At 56.5% G+C, this 25,212-nt stretch overlaps 1 protein-coding gene across 5 annotated transcripts; it reads right to left on the bottom strand.

The window, feature by feature from the left end:
- Positions 1-6,523: 6,523 nt before the first annotated feature.
- MFNG (MFNG O-fucosylpeptide 3-beta-N-acetylglucosaminyltransferase) lies at positions 6,524-22,463 on the bottom strand. Of its 5 annotated transcripts, none has more exons than XM_029953961.1 (9): positions 21,968-22,463; positions 16,607-16,655; positions 16,098-16,200; positions 15,569-15,722; positions 12,685-12,770; positions 10,758-10,941; positions 9,430-9,506; positions 8,991-9,076; positions 7,305-7,462 (listed from the first exon to the last, which is right to left on the bottom strand). In XM_029953961.1, the coding sequence occupies exons 1-9, from the start codon at positions 22,220-22,222 to the stop codon at positions 7,389-7,391; spliced, it is 1,068 nt and encodes a 355-aa protein (XP_029809821.1). In that variant the 5' UTR covers positions 22,223-22,463; the 3' UTR covers positions 7,305-7,388. The 5 variants fall into 5 exon arrangements, with proteins under 5 accessions (XP_029809822.1, XP_029809821.1, XP_029809823.1 ...); XM_029953963.1 differs by having other exon boundaries at positions 10,758-10,923; XM_029953964.1 differs by lacking the exon at positions 9,430-9,506.
- Positions 22,464-25,212: the final 2,749 nt, after the last annotated feature.

Here is a 25,212-nt window from a genome sequence, read left to right as displayed (position 1 = left end):
GCTTAAGATTCTCTCTCCCTCTGCCCCTTTCGCCCTCATAAAATTAAAAATTAAAAAGAGACAAACCTGGCCAGCAGGTCCTTGAAATAAAATACAGGAGAAGTTATATGAGTGATGTGCATGTCACACAGGATGGGGTTTCAAGAAGCTTGAGATGGAAGTTATATGGCCAGTTAAAAAAAGGGGGGGCGCCTGGGTGGCTCAGTCGGTTAAGCCTCTGACTTCGGCTCAAGTCAGATCTCACGTTCGTGGGCTCGAGCCCTGCATCAGGCTCTGTGCTGACAGCTAGCTCAGAGCCTGGAGCCTGCTTCCGGTTCTGCATCTCCTTCTCTCTCTGCCCTCCCCCTCTCATGTTCTGTCTCTCTCTGTATTAAAAATAAATAAAACATTTTTTAAAAAAGGAAGTTATATGGCCAAAGCAAGAGAACTTCAGATCAGGACCATTGAGGAGCAAAAGGTGCATCAGTTACACTTAGAAGAAGTTAAGAACAAAAGGATAATGTGTGCCCCAAAGAGCCTCCACTGGCTCAGCCCTGTGTACATCCCTCATCACATCGTCATGTTCTGGAACTCTTGCTTATTTGTTTAGGTTTGTTTTCTCTCCCTGTATTAGTCAGGATCTGCTAAGCACTGTAATAAGCATCCCAAACCTAAGACCTCAACTTAACACAAGTTCATTTCTGGTTCTTCTGACAACTCAGTGCAGCCCTCTGGTGGACCTGTCTCCATGGGGATCCTCCCATCTCCATGTTCTGCCCTCCCCTCACCCACGGTCCTCACCAGCCAGCCAGCAACGAGAACAGAGACCTCTCGTGTGGGACGTGTTACAGGTAGAGCCCATCCATCAGCCCAAGCTCAGTCACATGGCCGCCCACACTGAAAGAGAAGCTGGAAATGGAGTCCAGCTTGGGGCCAGAAAGAAGAGAGGAAGAACTACCTCTGCCCTACACCCCCAGTATAAGATCCTGGGATGCCAGCTCTCATCCACCTAGTTCCTGGTATCTGGCATCATGCGTGGCATAAATTTCGAGTCGATCAGCAAATCAGTGGTGCATGAGCTATGTTGTGGGCCCTGAACTGAGTGAGCACTTTCCTTGCAAATGCCTTGGGATGGGGGGGGGGGGGCTCATCACTCCCATTTCTCAGATTGGGAAACTGAGGCTCTGATAGCTAAGCAGCGTGCACAAGACCATGCAGCTAGTCTGTAGCAGGGTCAGGTCTCAGACCCAGGAAGCCTCTTTCCACTTCCCTGGCTGCTTCTCCAGTACACACACTTGCCGATTTGAGGTCTCATTATCTTCAAGGCCACTCTCCTTTCTAACAATCAATGAATCATGTTTGACAAGGAACTTGGGATGGTAGCTGTATCTTGCTCATCCCTATGAGCCCCTTGACTACCAGCACAACCCTTGAACACAGCAGGCACTCAAATCATGTTTGGGGAATTAATTTGTTCCCACGGGCTCAGGCTCCATGCTTTGCTGCTTGCATGCAAAGTATGGGGGTCACTTACATCTTATATAAGAAATGGAGGGGATATTTATTATATGGCCCCTCTCTGTGCAGTCAGAGCTGTCTCCAACAGCAGGACCAGTGCTTGCTCTGAAACTCACTCCTGAAACACATATGAGGGTTGCGTGACAAGGAGGCCAAGGCCACAGGTGTCACATCTTCCGCATCTGGGTTAGACCATAAGCCCCCCCAAGCACACATAGAAGGCTCTGTCCCAGCTAGTCCCGGGAAGAAAAGATGGAGGTAGCAGTGGTTTCTGTCCGTGGTGCTGAATTCACCTCAACTCCATCTCCTTCTCCAGCCCAGCAACAACTTTCAGCCTCCTGGGGAACCAGGTGAATGGAGAGATTCTCTAGCCCCTTCTTTGGAGACTGGGATTCTGAGGATCTAAGATGGGGCCCTGGAATCCCATGGTACAAGTACCCATGATTCTAATACAGCCAACCTGGTCCTGGCTAAAGTTGGCTCATTCACTGAAATGGTCATTGGTTTTCAGTGAAGCACCTGCAATGTGCCCAGCACTGCACTAGATACTGTGAGGCACAGAAATGCATCTAGAAGTCTCGCTCTGGAAGGAACTTATAAAGTCATTCTGGAGGAGGTGACGGAAGCAAGAAGGGAAAGCACTCTCTCTGTTCTTTGTGGACACTGTGCTAGGTACACACTGCACCTTTATCCTGCAAGATGTGATACGTAGTCACCTGAAAACAGTAGTACCCATAACCATAACCTACATTTGTGTCCTTCCTTGGGGTCTCCCTAGCCCTCTCTGCAAGGCAGTATGTGATGCATTCTCTTCCTTCTGATCTCCTCATGGCTCAAGACCCAGATCCACCATCACCTCACACATCGAGTCTTCCTGATCCCTGTCGCCCTGTAGGCCCCCCAGATTTGAGTCCTTCCTCCTTGTGCCCCATGGTCCTGTTTCATCATCGTGACATGATGCACCATGGTTTCACTAGGTCCCAACTAGGATCTGAGCTCCCACTTGAGGGTCGGGCTTGTACCTGACTCCCCTGTGTAACCTCTAACACAGGGATGCCTCCTCCTACTCACCGGGAGGAGGTGAGCAGTATATTCCTAGTGGATGGGTGGCTGGGAGGAGGGATAAGTTGGGGGTTGTGCCCAGTGACTGTGCACAAGAATGCCATGGGTTACAAAGCAGCTGGAACAAGTGCTCAGAACCAAAAGAAATCAGGGTACACCTTGGGGAAAGCAGGCAACGGGCCAAATGTCATTCAGGCAGGGCCAGTTTCCGGTCAAGGTCTGCCTCTCCTTTCTCTGGGTGTTTGGAGAGAACAAGAAGTGGAACCAGGACGGCCGTGTCTGACGAGAACAGATGTTGTCTGGCCCTGAATGTGGGCCGTGGGGGGAGGGGATGAGGGAGGGGGAGAGAGAAGGGTGAGATCCAGAGCCAACAAATGGAACATCCACAGACCGTCTTTATTTTACTTTTTATTACCAAAAGCTTCAAACATGCCCCAAAGTAAAGGAAATAGGATAATGAACTCCCATGTCTGTCATCCAGCTTCAAAGACCACTCCTATTTTGCCATTCTTATTTCATTCCTCCCCCCAAGCTCTTTTTTAAAGAAGATTCCAGACATTATATCATTTCACCCATAAATATTTCAGAATGTATCTCTCATATATTAGAACATTTCTTATTAAAAAAAAAAAAAAAGAACCTCCAGGCACTGGGCTGGCTCCATTGGAAGAGTATGCAACTCTCGATCTTGGGGTCATGAGTTCAAGCCCCACATTGGGTATACAGATTACTTAAATAAATAAACTTCAAAAAAAAGAATCTCAATATCATTATCATACCTACTGAAATTAACAATTTCTTATTGCAACTTTTTTTTAATTTTTTTAATGTTTTTATTTTTTTATTTTTGAGAGAGAGAGAGAGAGACACAGCATGGGCAGGGGAGGGTCAGAGAGAGAAGGAGTCACAGGATCTGAAGACAGGCTCCAGGCTCTGAGCTAGCTGTCAGCACAGAGCCTGATGCAGGGCTCGAACCCACCAACCGTGAGATCATGACCTGAGCTGAAGTCGGATGCTCAACCGACTGAGCCACCTAGGTGCCCCCGCAACTTTTTTTTATGTTATTGGTTTTCTTTTACTTTTTTCTTTTTTCTTTTTTTTTTTTTTTTTTTTTTTTTGAGAAACAGAGAGACAGTGCGAGCAGGGGAAGGTCAGAGAGAGAGGGAGATACAGAATCTGAAGAAGGCTCCATGCTCTGAGCTAGCTGTCAGCACAGAGCCTGATGCGGGGCTCAAACCCACAAACTGTGAGACACAACCTGAGCCAAAGTCAGACACTTAACTGACTGAGCCACCCAGGCGTCCCAAAATTAATAATTTCTTAATACCAACTAATACAAAGTCCATGTTCAAGTTTCCTCATTTGTCTTAAAAACACCTTTTTAGGGGCACCTGGGGGGCTCCGTCTGTTAAGCGTCCGACTTTGGCTCAGGTCATGATCTCAACGTCTGAGGGTTCGAGCCCCGCATCGGGCTCTGTGCTGACAGCTCAGAGCCTGGAGCCTGCTTCCGATTCCATGGCTCCCTCTCTCTCTCTGCCCCTCCCCGGCTCAGTCTCTGTCTTTCTCTCTCTCAAAAATGAACATTAAAAATTTTTTCAAAACCACCTTTTTAGTGTCAATTTATTTGAGCCACGACCTAACCAAGGTCCATGCGTTGCATTTGCTTCCTCTGCCTTATCTATCACTTCTCATCTCAACGGTCCTTCCTGCCCGCCTTCTTGAAACCACATTACTCGAAGAAACCAAGTCCATCCTGTACCCCCTTTGTTGGTGTGATGGGCTGAACCCGCATGGTGTCATTCAACATGTTCCACTGTCCCCCCATTTCCTGCAAGCTGGCGCTTAGATCCAGAAGGTTCGCTGGTGTAGGGTCAATTACTTGGGCAAGCAGACCTCCTGTGTGGTGTCATTTCCTTCCTATGGCAGCATATCAGGAGCACTTAAGGTCAGATTTTCCCTTGTGGGGTGACAGTAAAGATGATGAGCATCACCAGGCTGGTCACCCACCTGCGTGAAACCACCTGGGCATCCACCAGGGGAAACAAGGAGGCCACTGTCCCCACCACCAGTGAGCAAGGAGGCCGCTGGGGTAACACAGGTGAGACTGACAATGGCCCGGACCGGGCTGGTGGAGTGGAGGGGATGGCCGGGCCCACAGGGAGCCCGGTGAGTAGTGAAGTCACCTGTCGGAGGCCCAGAGGGGCGGGTGAGTAGTGAAGTCACCTGTCGGAGGCCCAGAGGGGCGGGTGAGTAGTGAAGTCACCTGTCGGAGGCCCAGAGGGGCGGGTGAGTAGTGAAGTCACCTGTCGGAGGCCCAGAGGGGCGGGTGGAAAGGAGAGAACCCTCCAGAAGTGTCCCAGATTGCTTCAAACCTCGCTTCTGGTGCCTCCAAGTCCTGGGACCTGGACTTCTCCCTCTCTGTGCCTCAGTCTCCTAATCTATATAATGGGGATGATACCTGCCTAAGACCAACACAGAGTGGTCCAACCTTGTCCCTCTCCCCCACTGCCAATCCTGCCTGTGGGGCCCACGCGAGCCACCTTAGTCTACCGTGCAGGCCGCTTTATCCTCTCCCATGCAGACACACAGAGGGTTAAATCCAGACACACACCCCCTTCCTCCATCCCAATTCTGATCCTTGCTGACTCTGCTCCCCCTCCCTAGCACAGCTATTCTGGGACAATGGAGGCAGCAGATGGCCCAAGTCCTGTTCCCTCCACCCGACCCCCAGGATCTGGGAACAACCCGCAGATCTGCTGCTGCTTCTAAAAGCAGGCCGGCCGGCAGCCTTCCACATATGGGTGGAGAGGACAACAGCTGTGGGGCACGCTCCCGCCCCACCCCCACCGGGGCTGCAGGGCCGGGGCCACCCCTACTCGGTCCACGTCCCACAAACCCAGCATCAAGTTAGCCCCGAAAGAAAGGAGGCTTTGGGAGGGCCCAAGCAGCCCTTGACCTGCTGTGTGGCCACAAGCACATGGCAATCCCTCTCTGGGCCTTAAGCTCCGCTTTGGAAAGCAGGGCTGAGGCACGGAACTGGTGCTCAGTGGTTTCAAAGGTTGGAGTTGCATCAAGGACAAGGTCCTTCAAGGGCTGGAGGGTGTGCTCCAAGGAGCCCCCAGCCCTGGCTGCCTGGCTCAGGGCCCCTCTGTGCCTCAGGATCTCTCCTCTGTCTTCCCTCCTGCCCCGTGGTGGCCCCAGCTTCCAACATCACAGGAACGATGTGGGGGAAGAGGCCTCTCCTCTCTAGGCCTCCCCAACCTACACACCAGCATTCCTGAAATTTTACCACAATCACCTTTGTTCATTCACGCAACCTCTCTGGGACCTGCAATCCTAAGGGTGTTCACATTGATTTGTCCCCTGCCATGGCTATCAAACTGTCCCTTTACCGGACGCCAGAGGCCGACTCCCTCAGCTGAGGCTCCTCTTGGCCTCTCCCAATTCTCTCTGGCTGCCCTCAACTCAGGCTCTGAGGGCAGAGAAAAGGAGAAAGAGTCCCATCACACCAGCACCTCATGGCACACACAGTCACACATACATCTGTTGTACAAACACGTGTGTGATGTGGGCACAAACACATACATACATACACCACGCGTGTCCTTATGCACAGAACTGCATAGAGAGGGGACATGCCACACACACACACACTCACACACCCTCGCTCCCCGTGACCGGAGCACACACTAGTAATGGTCACTGTCCACTGAGCCCCTCCTTCTCCATGCCAGGCTCTGTGCACCTCACCTGGATATCAATGCATGAAGAAGGTATTCCTTTTCTTATCTACAAAATGGGCAACCAGGCCCAAAGAGACCAAGCAGATGCCTCAAGGTCACACAGCCAGCAAGGGCAGAGACGTCTAGCTCAGGACCCAGATCAACACCACCATCCCCACTATCACAGGTGTGTCCCCAGCCAGGAACACGGTGGCCACACGCAACAGGACACTGGACCAAGAGAGGTTTAAACGAATAAGGATTTAATTTTCTCACAGAACCAGATGCCCAAAAGGACAAGTGTGCATGATTGTCACAGCCCTCCCTTCACAACAACAAGGCAGCTGCCCCAGACCCAGACATCACACCCAAATTCACGGCGTGAAGATGGGGTATGGGGCTCCAGAGATTTTCCCAGAAGCCTCTCCATTGGCTTCGTTGAGTTCACACTAACAGACTGAGCAAGGGAGGCTGGGAAAGTAAGCTAAAGGGTCATCACCACTGGCTGGGATCCAGCCTGACCCATGATCTGGGTCTGGGCACGTTGATACTCCAAACAAAACAGGATCTGTTCACGGTGGGAGCAAGGAGCTGGAGGCTGGCCAGCAACATCAGTATCTGCCACAGACCCTGGGTTTTGCCATTATTCCACCTGGGTCCCGTTGGTGCCTGGAGATCCAGCCAAGGGAGCCAGGCGTAGGCAGCCCACTGCTTGGCCCCAGGGTGGATGACAGAGACCAGAGCTGTGGGGGGAAAGCCAGGCCCCACCAGGGGCCCACATAATTCTCTAAGGGGTTAGGACCCCTGAGCCCCAGCGCAGCTCAAGGGCCCCCCATGCTTATTCAATCCAGCCACTCAAGGCCCATAGACGCCCAGCCCCTGGGGCCTCTCTCCCCTCGCCCAGTGCACCTGTTCTCTGGGCTGTCCGATCCACTTCCCAGGGGCCTCAAGTGCCTTCACTGCCGGCTACCATCCAACCCTGGGCTGGCCCACCGCTCAGAGGCCGTGCCAGGGACTGTCCACCAAAGGGCACTCGCCAGGGTCCCCAGGGCTGCCTGGGGCAGCGAAGGACAACCAGAGGCCTCAGCCCAATCTTTGCCCAACGGTTCAGGGTTCATCTGGCCACCAGCTGTGGGCACCAAGGAGTATCCGGATAGAGGAGACAATGGAGGGAACGAAACCTGTAGAGAGACCAGAAATGTACAAGATGGTCACCTAACCCCCACGCTCAGTCCATGAGCTCCTAGGGGCGTATGCGTCACAGAGATGGTTTGGAGCAGAATTTCTCCACCACGGCACTATTAAAATTTAGGGCCAGAGAATTCTTTGCTGTGGGGTGGTCTGGGCATTGTGGGATGTTTTGCAGCACCCCGGCCTCTACTCGCTAGATGCCAGTCAAACATGTCTCCTTGGAGAGGCTCCTGGGTGGCTCAGTCAGTTGAGTATCCAACTTCGGCTCAGGTCATGATCTCACAGTTTGTGAGTTCAAGCCCCTTATCGGGCTCTGTGCTGACAGCTCAGAGCCTGGAGCCTGCTTTGGATTCTGCGTCTCCCTCTCTCTCTGCCCCTCCCCACTCACACTCTGTCTCTGTCTCCTTCAAAGTTAAATAAACATTAAAAAAATTGTTTTAATGTCTCCAGACATTGCCAGATGTTCCTGGGGGGGGAGCGGGATGCTCCTCCTGAAGACCACTGGCTTAGAGAGACTTCAAAGGCCAGAGACCCCATGAAGAGACCCCAGCTGAGGCTAGACTATCCGGTCACGTGCAATCTGAGTCAGCTCCAGCTCTCTTAGGCTGGAACCTCTGGATCCTAGAATCTCCAGGCTTAGAGGGAACCAGACCTCTGGGCAGTACAGCCACAGTTCGCACGCCTCCACTGGGGAGCCCACCCCATTAGAAGGCAGCTCCTTCCATCTCAGAAATTTGAAATTTTTCCCTACATTGAACCAAACTCTTCTGCCAAGTAACGGCCAACTTGTCCGATGGAGCCCTGGCCGCAGGACCCTTGAACAGCTGTGAGCCCTCTGCTCCACGCAGAACTTTGCAACCAGGTTCCCCCAAGGGCTCCATACTTCAGGTCAATCCCAAGCCTACACGGCCTCGGGGAGGCCCCCGCCCCATCTCGCACCGACTACGGCACCAGAGTCCTTAAGCAGGTCCGCCCTCCCAGCACATCAAGTCACAGGCTGGGCTCTAACGGGCCTGATCACCCTTCAGCCTGTTGGAGGGCAGAACCAGAAGGTACCTCGGTGGCATTTTCGCCCTCTTTCCAACCATCTCCCCACTGAAAAGAACCACTGAAGAGCGTCAAAGAAACAAAGAGCCTACAAAAGCAGAAATACACATTTCCTGTCAGGGGCTGAAGTTCTTGCATTAGGACACCTCCTGCGCTCAGTGAAGACACGTCAGCCTTCCAGGGCCTCCTGAAGCATCCCCGAGGGTGAGGACTGGGAGAGCCCTCCAGCTCCACAACACGCAGCCTCCTTGTGTTACAAATGGGGAGACTGAGGCCCAGAGAAGGCAAGGTATTTGCCCAAGGTCACACAGCCATCCTGGGGCGGAGCAGGGACTGTAATCCATTCCCTCTGCTCCCGGCTCTCTGCTGTCACCCACCAGGGCCTTCCTTCCCTTGCAGGATCCCCCATCTTGAGATGCCTGGATTCAGTTCCCACTCCTCCGATCCTACGCTTCGAGCCCCCAGTCTCACCTGGAAGGGTCCTCCTCAGGGGAGAAGGGGCCTTCGAGTTTAATGACATTGAGCTTCCCCTCAAAGATGCCATAGCTGAGGGTGACCTGGGCAGAGAAAAGCGGAGAAGGTGCAGGTTGGCAGGGTGTCCCACTGGGGGCCCCACAAGGGGGCAGTGTTTGAGCTGAAGCAGGGAAAGCCGGTAAGACACTGGGGGAGGGGAGGTGGCTGCGCACCGCTCCTGCGTCAGCACCAAAAATCCCACCCTTAGCCAGGAGAGCTTGGCTGAAGGGCCCACCCCACCCTACAAGGGGCCTCAAGCAGGTAGGGAACTGCCATGCCTGGACACCATCCACGTCCCCAACAGTCCACTTTTCCTGGGAGGCTGGAATGAGTCCCTTGCCTACGGACGAGGAAACCGAGTCTCAAAGTGGGGAGTAAATTCCAGCAAATTCCATGCCTGGACAGAGGTTTCCTGGGACCTGCTGGGGGGCCATGGCCCTGCCTCTCCTCCAGGAGGTTCTCAGGTCGCTTCACCTGAAATGAGGACACGGGGTAATGCCCCTTGTTGAGAGACAGCAGAGCACGGAGGTTAAATCTGTAGGCTTAGGGGCCATTGGGCAGGGTTCAAATCCCCTTCTTGCCCTGTGGCATGGTGAGTTCAGCTCTCTGGCCTCAGTTTCCCTATCTCCAGAATGGGAATGTTAGCACTGACTTCATGTGAATGTGTAAGGAACCAGAGAGTTAAAGCAGAGAAAGCTATCAGCCTGGTGCCAGGCATGGTGGGTATCCTGGGAAATCCCAACCATTAGGGTCCCTGCTTCGGGCTGCCCCAAACCTGCTCCCCCTCTTTCCTGGCTTCAGACCCCATGGTCCTATGGGGACCCACCCTGCACCCCGGATCCGGGCCTGCAGAATCAACACTAACTCTTGGCCCTGGTAGGAGACAACTGTGACCCAAGCGGGCCTTCCGACCGATGTGCACCTGCCCTGGGACCGGGCAGAAGGAGGAGCTCTCCTCCGGTGGGTGGGGTGGAAACCTGGGGCTGCCGTCTAGGCAGCATGAGGGGCCTGAGGGTGAGCCCAGTGTCGGGGAAGACAGATGACAGTGGGTACAGTGTGAGCACGCAGACTCAGCCGGAACTAGCAAGCCGGCCCCCAGCGTCTCGGGAACAGGAGCCCACACGCGTACTTGACTGTTTGACCAGTCTGTTGACCAGGACTCTGACTCGAGCTGTTGGGTGGGGGATCCCAGGGGCTTTCCCAGCCAGGATCACCTACAAGACAGGCCACCCATGAGCAGGACGGTGGCAGGTACCAGGTGGTGGAACGGGTCCCACTCTCCCAGCCGGGCCTTATGCCTGAGGTTTCCCACTAGAGATCTGGTCTTTCCCAGCAACTGCTGGGTTAAAGGAAAACAGGGGGCTGTGGGCAGGTAACCTTTGATGAAGGGGGGATGACCATCAGGCAATTGCAAAGGGCAGGCCTGGCCCCTTCAGAGCGATGGGAGAGGATGGAAGATTGGAGAAGGGGCAGGAGGACCAGAGGGAGCGGGTAGGGAGGGGAGCACTCTGAACCTGAAAGTCAGCTTCGTCTGGTCTGTGCAGGTCCATCTAGCACAGATCAAAGAACTTGAGCATCCCACAGCCCTTGAGGGCTGGAGGTGGAGAGGGCTGAATCACTGTGTGCCCTGTTGAGGGTCCTTTGCCACCGAGGGCTTCAGTTTCCCCTTCAGTAGGGAACAGCCCCCACATGCACCCCTCCCCCACTGCCCGGAGGCCAGCTCACCTGCTCTGGGAGCTGGGCAGCCCCCAGCAGCTGCAGGGTCTCCAGGTGGGAGTGGAAGAGGGGGCTGAGCTGCAGGTGGCCCCCCAGCTTGCACTCGACAATGTAGCCCACGGTGCAGTCGTCAGGCAGTCGGATGAGAGCAGATGTTTCCACGAAGCGGGGACCACTGAGAGACAGAGCCGTGCTGTGGCCATTGGCCCAGGCCCTCAACACCTAGAGCCCCCACTCCTGCCTCCCAGAAGGCCCTCCCTCCTGCCTTCACCAGGGCCTGCTCTACCATCCACCTCCTGCACTCTGGTTGGCCTTGGGCAAGCCGCCAACCTGGGAAGCCTCAGTATTCTCTTCTGTGAAATGGGCATGATAATGGGGGAAGAGTAGTGAGAAGAAGCTCCTTCTAAATGTATCCCTTCCTTTCTTTACATTCATTCACTCATCCATTCCTTGTTGAGCTCAAGGATCTAGCTAGTGCCAAGGACCACGCTGCGGAAACAGAGGTGAGGAAGAGATGCTTGCTGCCTTCAACAGCCCCCGTTCTGAAGGGAGATGGGGGGACAGGTCCTTTCGGAGTAGGACTGGCACTGAGTCAGAGGGAAACACGAGGCCCGGGAGACACAGGGAGGGTAAGGGCGGGCTTCCCAGAGGAGGTGACCATCTTTTGTTTCGCTTTTGATTTAACCCTGACAATGGCAGTCTATAAATGGTGTCTCACAGGATATTCCCGATGTGGGGGAGGGAGATGCCCGACTGCACACCCCCATGAACTCCCCTGGGGGCCAGCCTCCCCCGCCCCCCGCACGGGATGCCTGACTGAGGGGCCCGGTGGGTGCAGAAATCCGGCCTTCCCTCCCCCACCCCAGCCTGTGCCCAAGGGTTGCACCTGCCCAGACGGGGTACCTTTTCCAGTTCACAAATGTACCATAAAGGTGGGCAGAAGCCCCGATGGGGGCACCAGACACAGGAATGAGCCCTGATCACGTGTACATTATCTGCTGTTGACACGCCCGAGGACAGCATTACTACCTCTAACCGGGATCCCTGGGAGGACCTCTGACCCCTCCCATCCAGGTCAGAGCAGGCCAGGGTGGCTGAGTGGCAATGCATGCAGACCTCAGAGCCAGAGTCAGCCGCTGAGCGACCGTGGACCTGGGTGACCTTGGACTAGTCACTTGCTCAGCCTCTCAGAGCCTCGGTCTCCTCAGCTGTGGAAAGAAGGCTGACACATCTCCCTCCCAGGGGCTGTGATGACGCTCGGTGAAGTACAGGCCTGGCTCGGAGGCAGCCCTCAATACGAGGTAGCGACACTGACATTACCATTAACAACAGCCTCTCCAAGGCAACCTGGAGTGGCCAGGCCTTTGCCACTTCCTCTCTAGAATACCAGTACCCCACCCCATACTGGGGGCTCCCACTACCCCCAGGGTCCCCTTCACTCTGGGGGTCTCTAGAGCCATCCCATTTCAAACACCACCTCCTCCAGGAAGCCTTCCTCCCAACCCCAAGCAGAAGGCTCTTGGTCTTCTTTCCTCTGAATGCCCCTACACTTGGCCTTCACCTCCCCTGTGACATTTACCAGTAAGAAGAGGGCTGCAAATGGGACTTAATATCTGCCTGGCTCAGACCAAGTGCCAACCCCGACATGTCCCCACTTAGCCCCCAAAACAGCCCTCTAGATATCATAGTATCAGGTTTTACAGATGGGGACACTGAGGCTCCCAGAGATAACAAGATGCCTGCGTGTGGCAGAGTGCCCTAGGCAGTGCATCCCGGGGGGCAGGACGGCAGGTGGCTGGCTCACCACTGCGTGACTCTGTGACACGGCATGAATGACAGGCAGTTTCTCTGGAGCTCACCCCCGGGCCCTTCCTGCTGCAAAGGCCCCCACGCCAGGCCCTACTCTCCCCCACCCGCCGGGGGGGGCTTTGCTTACCTGGCCCATGGGGCCATCTTCAAAGCCAGTTTGCGGTTGATGCAGAAGCCAGCGCCCCCAGTGGCAAACCAGAACTGTACCAGCCTCTGAGGGGAGAGGTGGGGAGGGTCAAGGTGCAGGGTGAGTCTGGGGGTGGGGGGCAACGGCCTGGCCACTCCTCACCCCCAACCAGCATGGTGCAAACCCTTCTTATTTCATGTTTCACTCAAGTCCTGCTACAGTTTGGCATTATTATGCCCACTTCATAGAAAGGAAAACCGAGGCCCAAAGTCACATAGCTGAAAGTGTGAGGGGGTCACCACTTGACCCCAGTCTGGTTGGATTTCAGTTAGAGAGAGAATATGCACCATATTTGTCCGCTCACCTCTTTCCCCAGAGAAAGGCCCCCTCTACCTCACCCCATGGGGTTCAAGGGGAGCTGCCAGACACAGCAGCAGCTTCTCTGGGCCACTGACCTGGGCAGGTGCCTCAGGAATGGGTGGATCACAAGACCACACTCCTTGACCCAGTGATTGGCTCAATAACAGGCACATGACTTTAGCCAGCCAATCAGAGTTCTTCTCTGAGTTCTATATACTAAGTGTGAGAAAGAGATGCTTTTTACAGGGTCACCAGGCTTGGGAGCTATAGTCCTGACACCACGGGCACAGGCCACTGGCCTCTCCACTTACAAGTCCTGGGATGGGGAAAGCTTTTCTGCACAAGGAGAGAATGAGGCCTCTGGTGGAGTAAAGAGCAGACAGATGGGCCCGTGAGCCCCTGAGGCCAGCAAACCACCTGACCTCTCAGTCTTGGAACCACAACACACTTTTGGGGTGTAGACCCCTCTCTGCCCCCACCTCCTCTGTGAGGAGTCGTGAAGCCAGAGCCCTGAGCCTCTCCAAGCCTTCCAGCAAACACTGTACCCTCTCAGCTGTAACATTGCTCCACTAAGTTCTCTAAGGTTACCTTCTCCCAAGTACACAGTTGGCGCTTAATTGATGCACATTGCATTGGGTTATCCCTCTTGATGCAGTAGTGAGAACCCTGGGCGGGAAGTTGGGAAACCTGACTCCGGAGCCTCGGCCTCCTCCACTGCACAGCTCTGTCCTTTGAGAAAGTCACTGCTCCTCTCTGGAGCTCAGATTTGTCACCTGTGAGTGCATCTGTCCCAGTTGTGAAATCCAGTGGTTCACCTACCCCGTGTCCTCCTCCTGAAGACCTCTATGAGCTACTTCTGGAAATGCCGCCCTCTAAGGGCAGAATAAATAGGTTCTTAAGGACCTGGCACACAGAAGGTGTCCCATTAATGCTTGTTCAATGAATTGTGGGTTCAGGGCTTCTGCTCCCAGATAATTAAAGTAACAACAGCAGTCACAGTATAAGTGCCTAACCCTGAGCACTGATATACGGGGTCCTGTGCTGCAGATGTGCTGACCAGGTGCAGAGAACCGAGGTCCCAGCGCTGGGATGGAGCCCAAGCTGGAGCTCGTGCCCTCTTCTGCTGCCCCCCAAGCCAGAGGGTACCCCAAAATCTAGACAGACTGGGACACTCTGGGGCAGAGTATAGGGATCCCACCGAGGAGTTCGTGCAAGAAGAATATTAGTGCACGTTCCGGAGTCGAGGCCTGGGTGTGCCCAGCAGTATGGAACCTGCACAGGAAGCATCAGGCTCAGAGATGAAGGCTGAGCTGGGTCGCATACCGATCGCTAACACTTACTAGTGTCATTACACGTCGGGTCCCATCCCAAGCACTCAGAGAGGTGACCTCACTCAGTTGTTTCTTATTTTGCTCACAACCACCCTGTCAGGTGGGGACGGTGATTGCCCATTTCACAGGTGAGGAAACTGAGGCTCAGAAAGGCAGGATGACTTCAACAAAGGTCACGACGCCAGGAGGTGGCAGAGGTGGTCTGTGAACCCAGAGGGAGTCGGGCTCCAGAGCGGAGTTCTCAACCCCTACATCCAAGCTGGAGGTGGCGCGGGAGCCTGGGGCACCCCTCTGCTCACCTGGAGCCAGCTCATGCTCGCACAAACCTCCAGGACCTGGAGGATTTAATTAGGGCTCAGAGGCCGATTAGCCGCTGATAATTAAGGTTTTGTGTTTCCCCATGAAGCAGATGGTGAGCCAGGGAGGCAGAGAGCCCTAGAGCCTGGGGCTCCAGCTCCAGATGCCACCTCCAGGGAGGGGGACCCCCCCACTAGCCTTTCCCCTGGGGCCAAGGGAGCCCCCTAAGGGCCTGGGGACCCGGAAAGAGCCATGCTACACACTTCTACTAAAACATGCGTCCCTATTTATCTGAAAGTTAAATTTAACTTTCATCCGAGTTTTTGGGGTTGTTTTTTTCCATAAATCTGACAGTCCTCATTAGTGCCCGTCTAGGTCTGGAGCTGAAGCTGGGGGACCAGGAGTCACCTCTTTAGTCTGTAGCGAGGAAGGGGAGGAAGGGTACGCCAGGGAGAGGCTCAGGGCTCCCTTCCCCCACCCCCTCTCCCACCGCGGGCAGCCCAGTCCACCAGCTGGCCCAGCAGCTTCCGCACTTGAATAGTGGGTACAACTACATAACAATACGGGGCACGGGAAGGGGGAGTCACAACTCGCCCCCTTCCACACCCCTTCCACTGTGTGGCCAGAAAGAGCCACTGCTCCCCGGTGAGGGAGGCCCTACTATGTGCCAAAGTCTGTGCCTCACCCTGCATGACCTCAATCTCCCCATTTCACAGCAAAGAAGACAGGATCAGTGGGGAAGCTACCAACGCAAACACACAGCAAGTGTAAAAACCAAAAATGCACCAGACTGGGCTATGCCCCGGCCCAGGCCCCGCCCTTGCCTGGCCCCGCCCCCCCGTCCGGCCACCGCCCACATCCGTGGCCGTGCACCAAGGAGGAAAGGAGGGACGCACCGTGCGGTTGTGCGGCCTGGGCTCCGAAGCGCGGATAGGCCGGTTCAGGCTGGGCCGACCTAGGTAGACGTCGCGGGTCTGCGGGAAGGTTTTTAGCAGCTTCAGCAGTGCCCTTGGGTTCACATAGTTGTCGTCATCCACGTGGCAGAACCACCTGCGGGGATACAAGGGGATACAAGCTTGGAGGAGGGTTCCCCAGGGTTGCCACCCAACCAGACTCCCTTTTCGCCCCCCATGAAAAGTCAACAAAATTAGGGAGAGCAGCTGACATTTAAGGCACGTGGTCTGAGCCAGACAGCATCTTATGTGAGCTCCTGCGGAAAATGTGCCCACTTAACCGACAGGGACCAAGACTCAGAAAGGTTAAGACACTTGTCTGAGGGCACACAGCCAGTAAATGCCCAGAGACAGACCCCAGGAGGCCTACATGATTAAGTTCCCGAGACCCAGCCAAATTTCACTTTCTGGACACAGAACCCTATTCAGGAACTAGGGTCCCACCTGTCCCCAGAGACCCAGGTGCGCTCACCGCAGCCCGCTGGCCAAAAAGGTGTCGAACTCGGCAGCCATCTTGCAGGACAGGGCGGGGTGGGTGTGCTCTGCTGAGCAGTTGGTGACCACGAGGTGGGACCCTGGAGAAGCAGGGACAAGTCAGAGGACCCTGCCCAGGTACCCCCCACAGCCCTGCACACTGTGAGCATACGGAGTTAAGACCTCAGAGAGCCTGGAGAAGCCCACCTGCTCCCGTTTTACACATGGGGAAACTGAGGCCAGGGAGAGCCATCCCTCCCAGGACCCCAGAGCTAATGGACAGGAGGCTGGGCTAGAATGCAGGGGTCCAGGCTATGGTCTAGCACAGCCCCTCCCCAAACCTATGCACGTATCCAGAGAAGAAGCCTGCCCCCTCCTGGGCAAAGGGGGGATCCCCACCCGCTAAGGGGGGGCAGCCCTGTTTCCTAGGGACCCCGCGCCAGCAGACAGCCACCCCACCTGCCCCTGGTAACAGCTGAGGGGCCCCCCCACCCCACTCAGAATTACCCAGTCTCTCCTGGAGGCCTTCATCGGGGCTGTCGGTGAAGACAAATGTCTAAGAAGGAGAAAGAGGAGTCAGGACTGGCGTCGGCCAAGAGCAGGCCCAGGCCCAGCCCACAGCCAGGCCCCTGCTGACGCACCTGTCCAGACCCCTGTCCTCCACCAGGGACAGACACACCCCCTCCCACCATCATACACGCCTTGAAGACAACATGACTTACTCAGCGACGCCCCCCCCTTCACAACACACACAACCTAGCTCTCAAAGCTGGGTTGACCAGAACACCGTGTCACTTCCACCAGCACCCACAGGGACCCTATGGGAGTCACGCTGTCTTCTATATCACACACACACACACTGCAGTCCCACCCGGCCTCTCCGTAACCACACTTCCACAACCCTAGACACTTCGTCAGGAGACAGACTCTGCAGAAATACCCACACTCTGGGACACCGCACTTCCTGGGGAGACAGTCATGGCCCTCATGCGTCCCAGAGATTTTACATCGTGATCCGATCAGGCTCTCTCCCAGACTGGAGAGGCGCCCCACCCCCAGCTTGCACGCTCCCGGTCCCTGAGGACCTCAGTTAACCCCAAGACAAATGTTGCGATCTGTCTGTCCCCCTCGCAGACGGCAAAACTGAGGCTAAGTGACAGACTAAGGTTGGACAGCTGGCAACTGCTGAGCTGGGACTCGAGCCCACAGGCCTTGGGCCTCTCTTCCCAGACTCCCAGGCGGGCAGAAGCCGCTCACCCCCTGAATACACTGGACACCAACTGAATGAGACACAGAGACAAGCCCTCCGTGGGCAGCTGGTGGCAAGGCAGAGACCGGCAGCCGGGGACTACCCTGACCCCCACTCCGCACCCGGCCGATCACGTGCACCTCTCCCTGCCCGAGCAGATCCCCTCGCCCTCCAGGCCCAGCCAAGGGCCTCCTCTGACCCTTCGGTGGCCCTGCCTAGGGCCCCGAAAACTTTGAACTCTTTCCAAGTGAGACCGAATCTCACCCGTTTAAAAGGGCCTGGACTCCGCCATCTGCCACTCTGACCACACCAGCCCTGCTCTCACTCCACACTTAGGGCCTCTGACCACGATGCCCCTCCCTGCTCGGCCACAAACATCCACCTGCTTTCCAGGAACCCTTCAGATCAGACCAGTTGAGCCTCAGTTTACCCAGCTGGAAAATGGGAAGTAGCCGAAGCTGTGAGGGCAAAGTAAAATCCTGTGAGAAAGAATGAGAAAGAGTTGGCAGTGAAGCCAAGCTCAGCTTCTTATCTCAGGGGGAACTGAGGCGCAGGAGGCCAGGGTCGGGCACAAGAAGGGGCATGAGAGAACCAGTCCTATCTCCCCAAGGCCCATGGGGGTGGGGGAGGGGTGCCTTGTTCTGAGCCACTATTACCTTCCAAATGATTGTTGCAAGGCCTTCAGATCTCTTTTTCTGTCAGGACCAAAACCAGATAACACCCCCTACCCACCACCCCACCTAGCACCTTCTGTGGCTCCCTACCACCCTTAGGATAAAGGCCAGCCTCTTAAGTGTGGCCACGAGGGGCCACCCAGTCCCTGGGCCTGATGCAGCCCTATCTCGTTACTTCCTGCCCAGACTCTTTCTTAAATTCAAAGGACTTTCAGTTCCCCAAATGTGCCCCACACACGCGCACCCCTCTGAGCCTTTGCATATGCTGTGTCCTCTTCTCCCGATGTCCCTCCCATGGGCCCCTCAGCCTCCTGTCCCTCCTTGTGGTAACAGCAGCCCCTTGGTTATGGAAATCTACCCTTTGGTCTCTCCCACCAGACGGTGACATCCTGAAGAGCACAGGCCTGGTCTGATTTACCCCCCTGTCCTGGCAGCGGCTCCCCTCTGGGAGGCCTGGGTAGCACCCACCTTCTGAGCCCTTCTCCCTGGGGTCTCTCACCTTTTCATATTTAGCGGACACTGGAAGTCCCTGGATAGCCCCGCAGAACGTGTTGGTGGGTGACCCAACACGGTCCCCTTCTCTAGCCCATCTGCTGCCTCAATAATGCTGTCTAGCCTCTTGGCTTTAACATTTTTTTTAATTTATTTTTGAGAGGCAGAGAGAGAAACAGTGAGCAGGGGAGGGTCAGAGAGAGAGGGAGACACAGAATCTGAAGCAGGTTCCAGGTTCTGAGCTAGCCGTCAGCACAGAGCCCAACGCAGGGCTCAAACCCATGAACTGTGAGACCATGACCTGAGCTGAAGCCAGACGCTTAACCGACTGAGCCACCCAGGCGCCCTGAGCCTCTTGGCTTTAAACGCCATCAAGAAACCATCAAACCCCACCTGAGTCAAGACCTCTCCTGGGGAGTGGGGGGGGAGTGCCTAGCAGGTGCCTTGGACTCCGTGCCGGAGCACCCTCCGCCCCACCTGTGCTCCTCTGGGCCCTCCCCATCTTGCTGGGACCCAGCACTTGGGGGTCACCATGCCTCCTCTCTTTCCTTCACGCCCCACATCCAGTCTCACTAGCAAATTCTGCTCACCCAACCTACAAATTACCCAGGATGCGACCTCTCCTCCCCAGTCTCCACGGCCACCCACTCCTGCCTGCTTTGCCACGTCCCCTTTCCCCTGGTCTCCCTGCTCCGTCCTGCCCCCACCCGGAGTCAGCTCTCCACACAGCCCCCAGGGAGCCAGTAAAATAAATCAGGCCTTTCTTGCCCTGCTCCTTGGCAAACTTTTGCCACCAAACAGCCACCAGATAGTGGAACTCTCTTGAGTTTGAAGAGTGCGCCAAATGGGCCAGGGCATGTTTGCTGATGGATGAATAAGCCGGAATCAGTGGGGGAAGGGGGAAGGAGAGGGTCCCGCAGCAGGGCTGGGGGCTGGGCGGGGCACATGAGGTCGTGTTCCTGTCCCTGGGAACCCGGAGATTGGCACAGAGCAGTGGGCAGAGTTTCCTCCGAGCCAAGGGTTGCATTTAATTTGTTTAAGGAGGAGACTCTGACAATGGTTAAAACCTCACAGGGAAACAAAAGGACAGTCAGCCTGCTGGGGTCAGGGGAGGGGGGCTGGGGGCCATCTGCTGCAGGGGAGGGGAGATGTGGGGCCGGCAGTGGTCCGCCCACCCCCCACCTGCTGCCCTCAAGGGGACTGTGGGGGAGGGAAGGGCTACCCACAGATCACAAAAAAGGGCCTCCCCCAGCCCACCCCCTCTGTCCAGGGACAAAGGCCGCACGCGAGCCGCCACAAAGGTCCACCTGCCACCCCATCGCCCCTAACCAGCTGGGGCGGGCGCCCAGCCCTGCAGAGTTAACCAGCTCAGGCCTGCTCCTGATGGCAGAGCCGAGAGAGGCTCTGAGACCCTTCTGTCCTGTGCAGACAGGGAAACTGAGGCCTGAAAGGCGGAGGGCCTTGGCCCAGATCACACAGAGAGAGAGATGAGCCAAAGGGCTCAAAGGGTAGAGACAAAGAGGACCCAGGGGCAGTGGGATGGGAGTGCGTCTCCCTGTCTCCCCTCCTCTTCCTCCATTTGAGCATCCTGCCTTTTTTTTTCCCCAACTCTGCCTTAAAGGAGAAGGTTTCTAGACTCTGCCCCTGGTGCTGGGGGTGGAAGGTGAGGCTGCACAACTGAGTGAATTCATCTCCCAACCTCTGTTTAACTGTGCTCAGTTTTCTAGCCGATAAAACAGGACCATCACTACCTGCCCACTGGGGGTGGGGGGGGTTGTCGTGAGGGTTAAGCAGAGTGAGGCATGCGAGGCACGGTCCCCTGGCCACTGGGCTACTCCTGGCTGCAGGTTCTCCCTCTGGCTGCCTAGTTGGCATCTGGGATCGAGCTCCAGGCACCGAGTGGGCGACTGCTTCCTTCCTCTCTTTGCAGACCTGCTCCTTGCCAGGCCCAGCTCCTCCCCTCCCCCAGGCCGGAAGCCCAAGGACCCTCTCCTGTGGCCCAGTGACCCAGCAGCTCTGGGATGCTGGGTCTCAGCAGGGAAGGGAGGGGCCCAGCAGGGAGGTGGGCCCAGCACCCTGCGCCCCCAGGCCTTCAAGGTGCCGCTGACGAGCACTTCCTCCCTCTGGCCTCAGTTTCCTCATCCGGGGCAAGGGCACCACCATGGTGATCACGACAAGGCAGGAAAGGGCCTCAGACCACGTGAGGCAGGCTCCTGGGTACACACAGACACAGCACCATAAACAGGAAGGTCTGCGGGGAGGGCCGGGCTCGGCGGCTTCCGCAGGAGGAACAGAATCTCCCCAAGATGAGAAGCTGGGGGGGGGGCAGCAGGGAAGAACCTGGGTGCTGGGGTCCCAGTGGAGAAAGGTTTAAATAGGGTGCCAGGACATCACAACTGGGAAATCAGGGGTGGGGGTGCCCTCTCCCCCAGAAGGCCCTGGGCTCTTGCAGACATCACCTTCCCTGCTCCCAGGAGCCCCCAACCCTCTCTGAAGGCTCAGTCACTTCCTCCCACTGAGCCAGCCGCCACCATAGGGACAGTGTGTGTGTGTGTGTGTGTGTGTGTGTGTGTGTGTGTGTAAACGTGCTCCTCCGCCTCCCCCAAGATGCTTCCCCAACAACTCTAAATCACTGACTTTGCTGGGGGAGGGCATCGGGTCTGGGGAGGGCAAGAGCCACAAGGGACTCGGCCTGTGCGCAGAAAGACATGAGCCACATGCCCCCGTCACCCACACAGCTCTTGTCATAGCACATCTAATGCTGACACTTTGGTTCTGTGCATGTGCGGTGCAGACACACACACACACACACACACACACACACACACACACATACACACACCCCATCCCACCTGCTGGGCTGGCCTCCACTCTGACCTTTCCCCCACGGGCACCTCCCCGCTGGGCACACTCAGCAGCACAGGCACAGGGGGTGGGGGGAAGGGGCTGTCAAGAATTCTGAAAGGAGGCCCCGTGTTCCTCTCTCTCCCAATCAGGCCCCACCTAGACCTTCCAGTATCCTCCACAGCTCAGCCGCTGTTCTCTACTCTCTACCCAGCCAGGGCCGTAGGACAGCACCGAGGACCCGGACTGGGGGCCCGGTCTGGGGGCAGCCTCTCAGAGGCCTCTACCCCAGCTGCCCAACACCCCCCACCTCCATCGTCCCCATCGCCAGCCTGGGCCAAGGTGGGCAGGAGCAAAGCCCCCCCAGGAGGGACTGAGGCGTGGGCGTGAGGGGCACCTTGCCCCAGAGCTGGCGAGGGGCACAGGCAGGGGCCGCAGGATCCCCCGATCCTGGGAGGAAGGGGGAGCCTGGAGACGAGCCCAGACAGAGCAGGTGGGCAGGCAGCTTTTCCCTGGAGGCTGCCGGGGACCCCCAACCCAACAGAAAGGCTTCCGTGAGTCCCTCAGGTCAGGGGACACTCTTGGGGCCCACAGCTGCCCGCTTATCACCTGTTCCCTGGTCCTGGAGACCCACGTGTCCAGAAGCAGCTCAAGGCGGGAGTGGTGGAAGGTTCGGGTCGTCTTGACTGCGATGAAGACATCCTGCAGCTGCAGCTCGGGGGACAGAGGGCTTGGCGGGCTCTGCCAGGGGGCCTCCTGCACGGCCTGTGGGGACTGGCCTGAGTGGTACCGTAGGGAGAGGAGCCCCATGCACAGAAGGGTGAGGAGGGCTCCCGCCAGGCCCCGGAGGAGGCGGCACTGCATTGGCCCTGGGACCCCAGACGGCTCGACCCCCGAAGCCCAAGCGGACAGCGAGGGGAGGCTGGCTAGGCGGGGGCTCCGGCAGAGGCAAAAGTCTGGTAGGCATCGGGCGCAGGCGAGGAGGGCGGAGATGGGAGCTGGTGCTCTGGCCCGGGACGCGGAGCCATGGCAGCCCCGGCGCCACCGCAGCCTCCGCCAGCCAGCCCTCCACCTGCTCCCTCGGAGCTCCCGCCCCGGCTCTGGGGCGCCTGGCCCCGCCCCTGCCTCCAGCGCAGCCCGAGGGGCGGGGCCGGCCCTGGGGAGTCCCCAACGTGGCTGGAAACAGCACGGGCACAGGGACAGCCCCAGGCCTGCCAGCTGCTGCAGTTGGCGTGGGGGCAATGACAAACCCTCCAGGCCCAGTGGACGGGAGGGGCCTTCCAGCGCCCCCGACTCCCCGGAGACTGTCGGCTTAGCTCATTCAACACCCCTGATTTGATGGTGTCCGGCTCTCCAGCCTCCCAGCTTGTCCCCACCCTGTACCTCGGCCCCGGTGCTCTCCCCCAACGTAGCCCACGTTCCTTTCACCAGGCTGCATGCTGTTTGGACGTTTAAGGCTCAACTCAAGGAAAAATTCCCTGGGCCACAAAGCCTTCCCCGATGCCCCAGTCTCCGGGGCACCTACAGTAGTTGGCTCTCCGCACAGCACCAGCACTAGGTTATTCCCAGGTGATAGCTGAGCACAAAAGGCATGGGACGATCTAAGATGATCTAGCAGCTCAGCCAGGGAGCCAGGGGAGCCCGAGGCTCTGGGCCTCATCTGGGCCACAGGAGGCCTCGAAGGGCATCTCTCCTACTGTTGTCCAGAACACAAGGCCCACTGTGTGAGCTGACCCCTGTTACCTCCAACCCCAACTCCTCTGACTTTCCCCTTGCTCCCTCCACTCCAGAACCCCTGGGCTTCTGGCCAGTCCATGGACACACCTACCTCAGGACCTTTGCACATGCTGTTCCTTTCCCTAGAGGTCTGCATGTCTCACTCCCTCACCTGCTTCAGGTCATTACCCAAATTTCATATTCTCCACAAGGCATTCCCAGGCCACGTTTTAAAGACTGCAATGTCACGGCACCCGAGTGGCTCAGTCAGTTAAGCGTCTCTTGATTTCAGCTCAGGTCATGATCTCACGATTCGTGAGTTCAAGCCCCACGGTGGGCTCTGTGCTGAGAGCACGGAGCCTGCTCCAGATTCTCTCTCTCTCTCTCTCTCTCTCTCTCTGCCCCTCCCCTGCTTGCACACATATGTGTTTTCTCTCTCAAAATAAACATTTTTTTTTAAATTGCACTATTTGAGGGGCTCCTGGGTGGCTCAGTCAGTTAAGCATCTGACTTCAGCTTAGGTCATGATCTCACGGCTCGGGAGTTCAAGCCCGGCATCGGGCTCTGTCCTGACAGCTCAGAGCCTGGAGCCTGCTTTGGATTCTGTGTCTCCCTCTCTCTCTCTCTGCCCTTCTTCATTTGTGCTCTGTCTCTGTCTCTCTCAAAAAGATAAACAATAATTTTTTTTTATTTTTTTGAATTGCAATGTTTTCTCTCCCCTCCTTCATAGCCCCCCAGACCTGGTCTTTCCAGGCCCCCTTTTCCGCCATGTTCTCTCCATAGCACTTTTCATCTCCCAACTTCCTGTATATTCTACTTCTCTACGGTCTGTCTTTCTAATGAGTATATACAGGGGGTTCATTTTTCTTCACTGGATCCTCGCTGCCTAGAATAGTGCCTGGCACACAGCGTGAGCTCAAGAAATATCCATTAATTAAACACAAGAAAGTACCAGATGGTAGGAGAATTAGCCTGAGCCTGCTGTGACCCAAGCCGGCACCATGGCTGTGGATGCTGAGAGAGAGAGAAGAAAAACCAACCCTGCGAATCACCCTCCCGTGGGCCGGCCCCACGCCAAGCCCCTTCACGGCCCGTCTTCCCGGAACAGTGTCTCCAAGGGGCGATCCCAGGCTTTGTGTCAGGGTTCAAATCCTGTCAGGGCTACTTCCTAGCCACGTGACTTTGGTCAAGTTGCTTCACCTCGCTGAACTTTAATTTCATCATTTAGAAGATGGGGACAGAAAAACGACCCAGTGAGGATTAAGGGGTCAGTGGGCTTCTCCGCCCCGGTGAAACGACACCTAACAAAGGCAGCTGCCTTAACTGAGGTCCCGCAACGCCACCCAGACTCATACGTCCATAGACCAAGCACAGGGCCAGACACGCAGCAAGGAAGTAGGGAGGTTCGCTTGCCCACCCGAGCATTACCCGGTCTCCACGCCCGGGGAGCCCCCACTCACTCATGAAGACCCACCTCCCACCACGAGGCAGAACACAGCATGGCTGAGACATCCCCAGGCCGGGGAGAATCAAGCAGGCTCCACGGAGGTGGTGTCTGAGCCAGACCTCAAAGGACACTAAGATTTAGGCAGCCCCTCCCTCTGAACCTGGACTTCCCAGCCTCATTTCCTACCACTCCCCAGGGGAGTTTAGCCCTGAGACTCTGCTCTGGGGGTTCCTTCCAGGTAGTAAACATTCCCCCCAAAACCTCCAGGGGCCAACCCAAGTTCATCACTGTGACACAGGACAGCCCTAGCATGCCCAAGGACAGCATTTGGGCACATAGGTCCAGCAAAGACTTCTTGAAGAAAGGAACCCCAGACCTGAAGTTTAAGGGGCAGCCGTGTAGTCCTGCCTAGACCTTCGTCTCAGGGACCTGACTGCACATAGGGGCTGCTCTTGGCCCCTTGCACTCCGCAGCTGAGCCCCTTCAGCCAAGACCAGACTCTGCTAGCCTTGGTGTCCTCTCTCTCCAGGGGATCCTTCTTTGATGATCAGACACAGGCAGGGCTGAGCATGGAGGTGGCCCATCTGGGGGGCCCTTCTCCGGTCCTTCGGGGGCAGGTAAGGTGATGCCGGCACAGATGGCGGGCGGCTCTGAGATGAGTCAGGAACGAAATCTGACCCTCCTTGTGGGC

This window comes from Suricata suricatta, chromosome 10 (assembly GCF_006229205.1).
Source record: "Suricata suricatta isolate VVHF042 chromosome 10, meerkat_22Aug2017_6uvM2_HiC, whole genome shotgun sequence".
NCBI lineage: Eukaryota > Metazoa > Chordata > Mammalia > Carnivora > Herpestidae > Suricata > Suricata suricatta.
The sequence above is the reverse complement of the archived record's forward strand: the minus strand, read 5'-3'. Positions and strand labels throughout refer to the sequence as shown.